Below are 4,464 nucleotides of genomic sequence, written 5' to 3'. Positions count from 1 at the left end.
TGAACAATTATAGGGCAGATAGAAGCAGAATAACAGAAACTTAAAAGTAACAAAAGTTCGATGAAAGTAAAAAATAAACACAAAATTTACGGCTCATTCCTTTGACAAGATCAGTACCGGTTAGTTGATTCAGGAAAACAAAAAATTCAGTTGAAGGTTGATTCCAAGCTAACTTGCAATAGAAAATTTTAGTCTCTGATCCAATTGTGCAAGGGAAAATGCAATGAAGTATGCCCAAATTGAATATTAACCTTCAAATGGTGGGTTCAGTTACTTCCTTGATTTCTTCTTGGATGACTTGGAGGTCTTTGGTTGGTCGGCATTGGAGTTCTGTGAGGCTCCTTTGGGATTGGCAGTTGGATTTGGTTTCGATGTGCTGCTACTGGAAGCTTCTTTGGCCACTGCGCCTTGTGAGCCTCTTATTTGTGCCGCTCTTTTGTCCTTTCTCTTCGGTCTATAGCTGGACCTCTCTCTCTTTGGAAGCCAGCGCTCTGGATCTGGTGGGGGACCTGGATTTGCGGGATCAAATCCTTTAGGGTATCTAGGCTTTCTCTTTCTCTTCTTCTTTGGTTTCTCCTTGCTCTTGGTTTCATATGCTTCGGCTACACTAAGAGTAGGACCACTACCAACACCCTTGGCACCAGAAGTTTTCTCCAAACTATCAATATCAACCGCCTTCAAACCAGGGAGTGGTTTCAGCTGCTTTTCGTAAGCTTCTGCTTTTTCAATATCAGATTGAGCAGTTGTCTGGATCAACCCGACTAAAGCCTCTATACTTCCGTGGCTTTTAACCAGCTTCTCATATAGCCGGGCAGCCTCTTCCTTCCGCCCATGTCTGAGTTTGAATGCAGCAGCCTCTTGCATGATGGTATCAAGCTTATTGTCTTCAGTCATGGCATTTGACCACCATTCAATTGCAGCATTAAACACTAAATCAGCACCATCAATATCCCCAGCCCGTTCTTTGAGAGTAACAAGGGTGGCAACAGTCGCGGGCTTGTGTTGAATATTAGATAATTTACCAAGGGAGTCAGCTGCAACTTGGTGGTGGCCAGCAGCTGCAGCAACCTGTGCCCTTGCAAGCAAGACAACCTTTGACTTATCTGGAAACTTCTCTGCAAATTGCCCTAGTACTTCTTCAGCTTTAACTGCCTTGTTTTCCCTTACATGTACAGCAGCTTGAAGAAGTAAAGGGATTATGCTATCAGGAAATATTCTGGGCAATGCAGCTACAAGTTCTCGAGCCTGTAGGTTTTTAGTAATCAGAAAAATACACTTTTCAACACACATTTGTGAAAATTAATAGCAGCTGGGAAAAAAATGAACATAAGATACAAGAAACAAGATGTATGACCTGGTCCATTTTATTAGAATGAAGTAGTAATAGCGCCCAATTGGTATATATTGCTTCCCTTTGCTTTGGTGAAAGCTTCAAGTCAAGTCCTCGGGCAAGCTGGAAGCGCAATGGTCCATCATTTTTCTCTATTAGCTTATCGATCTTCCTCAGACTATCAGAAACATCTTTAGGTCCCTTCAAAGCAATAAGGTTATTTATTGCGACTGCAAGTGAAGAGTCATCCGCCAAATTTCGTTTGATAAGACCAATATAAGATTCAAGCGCTTCTTGTCTGTTTCCAAGAATCTGAGGAGAAAAAATCCATCCCGTATAAATGCAACTTAAATAAGGGAAGAAAATTGTGGAAAAGTCCTTGCATATGCTATACCATCATTCTACCTGCTGAACAAATGCCAATTGAACAGCTATAGGTGCCAATTCCAATTCAATATCTTCATCAGCTAGATTCTCTTCCATTAGTGATTCCTGACCAATTCTGCAAAAGTAAACACCAGCACCTAACTGGTTTTAGCTCAAGGTACTTGTTCACCAGTAATAAAGCATTGAGATAGGAAAACTTTAAGAAATTAAAGATGTAACACTTCCCTCAAAGACACAACATGCAAATCTGTACCTTCAGACTAGCACAATCTATGGAATAAGATTTTTATTATGTTTTCATACTGTAGGGTATTGACACTAAAAACTTTACAAAATACTACATAAAAAGCCAAAATGCCACCTAATAAAAAGGAAGAGGTCATGGGAGCAACAAGTGTGTTTGCACCCTGATTCCCAGAAATATCTAAAAGCATTAATGCTGAAGCTAGTTTTGGGGGCTCTCATGCACTCAAATGGGTAAATTTTAGTCAACATAAAGTTGAATCCCAATTTGATAGAACAGATTTATATACCAAGGGATTAGATACAACTCAGTTTTCCTCTGAATGAATTCATAGTTGAGAGCCTCAACGAAACCAGTTTGTCCACATTTAGATTTTTCATTATGGTAGTATAAGAATATTATATATATATATATATATATATATATATATATATATATATATAAATCTTACAGAATCTTACAAGTGTTAGGGGGGTTAATAAAAGCAGAAACAGTTCTAATATTCCAAAATCCAAAGTCAGCTTTTGTCATTGCATCTTAGAGGTCATACTAAGTCACATGTGCACACATGAACGCAAGAAAAAGAAAAGGCTTTGGAGACAGTTGTATTACCTTCGTGCTGACAGTAGCAGTTGCTCAGCATCCTTGTATTTCTGTCTTTCAATTAATGAGCACGCAGTGTTAAATGCCAACTCAAAACTGCTAGTTGGCTTAACTCTGAGAGAGTCCAAAATTCCCTGCACTTCAGGAGCCCTTCCAGCAGAAACCAAGACAGCAACAATATTTATCTCCAGTGAGTCTATCTTGGACCTCTGGAGTTTATGATAAATATCAACACACTCATCTGCTTTTCCCATACGATATAAAATCTGACATTCCAATAGCATTTTTTCAGAATTTTCCTCTTGCCCCTTCAGAGTCTCCAGAGCTTCATCCAACTTGTTTTGTCGATATAAGCAATATGCCTGGAAAAGAATAATACCCAAAGGTAAAATGGCATACTTCAATAAGAGAAAAAGAATAAAGTGCATGAGGACACCCACTCTTTTCACCCTTAATGGGCTGAATTGCGCAAATGCTTTAAATTCTTAATTTTTGAAAGGAGGAAACATTGAGAGAATAGGAAGAGATAACTGAACTAAGGAAAGTGAATTCTATTCAAGAGTCAAGACAACTGTTAATTACAATTTATTCACTTCTTACCTAATTCATTCTGTTCATTTAATAGTGCAAGTTTTTAATTTGTTTCAGCTAAAGAAATTTTCATTTTGAAAAATTTCTCCAAAATTATGCAAATTTACTGGATTTCCTAATCATCTTAAGCTGCAGCTGTCAGATATCTGTTTCCCTTGGTTTTTACTTTTTATTGAACCATTTAATAAGCACATAAAGTGATACTGTGGCCTCATTTTGTTACATTCATTGACAATTCAGGCTTCAGTACTCCATCACTCCACGAAAAAGAAAAAAAAAAAAAAAAAAAAAAAAAAAGCTACAATGAGTGAAAATTTACAAATTTCTAGAGTAACAGATTATTTTGCAGTGAAATAGACTGAATTCAAATCACCTTTCCCAACAAATGCACAAATAAAAAAACAATAATTATTAATTACCTTGAAGAAAGTGAAATCTATAGAAGTCTTCTTGGAACTATCCTGGATACTCGCAAGAGCTCCATCTACGTTGTCATCTTTTATTAATGCCACTATTTTACACCGAATTGCATCCTCATCCCCAGGCGCAGCAGCAAGGACTTCAATCGAACAGAAATGAACAAATAAGCAAATAGAATTGAATTCAGAGATCAATCATCCCTATAACCGATCTGCATTTCTGCACGCATATACAAAACAGATAAAACAAACAAAACGTATATTTACGCAAGCTCAGTGAAATCAAACAGACTTTGATCCGCAACTTTGACGGCTTGTTGGTATTCCGATCGCTGGATGTGCCGATTAAGAGTGGTGAACAGATCCTCCAAGGAGACGGCCGGCGCAGCCGCCGTCGACGGCTTCGGTTTCGGTTTGGGAGCCATCGGAAAACAGCAGTCTCTGAATTCAGCGCAGCCCTTGTCCAAGCATATACTAGTCCGCTACAATATCAGGAGGTTAATTTCAGAAGGGAAAATCAGATTTTTGGTTTGAAATTGGGCTTCTGTGGATTTATTATTGGGCTTGTCTTAAACTAGAAGTAAAGCCGATTTAGTTTTGGGCCTGACAATGACATCCACCTGGACCTTGAATTACTTTGTTTTGGGCCTCAGCCCTCAGGCCCTCAATCCAATTGTTATACTATTGATTGGCAAATTATGCCCTGGACCCGTGTCCACAAACGACGGGCAAATTATATTATGCACCGCGCGTCTTTTTTTTTTAAATGAAAATTAACAGTGTTTATTTCCGCCGTTTCGCACCCTTTTGCAAAAAGTAACTCTGTTATTCAGTGTCATTTTGTACACACTGCAGTTTCAGTTGAACACAACTACAGTTTCATTTCGATA

General features: G+C 38.4%; 1 protein-coding gene across 1 annotated transcript; it reads right to left on the bottom strand.

The window, feature by feature from the left end:
* LOC109152275 (signal recognition particle subunit SRP72-like) lies at nucleotides 1-4,062 on the bottom strand. The gene is made up of 6 exons (XM_019299868.1): nucleotides 3,867-4,062; nucleotides 3,575-3,714; nucleotides 2,574-2,926; nucleotides 1,736-1,832; nucleotides 1,355-1,642; nucleotides 1-1,245 (listed from the first exon to the last, which is right to left on the bottom strand). Exons 1-6 carry the CDS (start codon nucleotides 3,997-3,999, stop codon nucleotides 271-273), a joined length of 1,986 nt encoding a protein of 661 aa, XP_019155413.1. The 5' UTR covers nucleotides 4,000-4,062; the 3' UTR covers nucleotides 1-270.
* Between the last annotated feature and the right edge of the window lie 402 nt (nucleotides 4,063-4,464).

The sequence above is a fragment of the Ipomoea nil genome, unplaced genomic scaffold, assembly GCF_001879475.1.
Source record: "Ipomoea nil cultivar Tokyo-kokei standard unplaced genomic scaffold, Asagao_1.1 scaffold2403, whole genome shotgun sequence".
NCBI lineage: Eukaryota > Viridiplantae > Streptophyta > Magnoliopsida > Solanales > Convolvulaceae > Ipomoea > Ipomoea nil.
The sequence above is the reverse complement of the archived record's forward strand: the minus strand, read 5'-3'. Positions and strand labels throughout refer to the sequence as shown.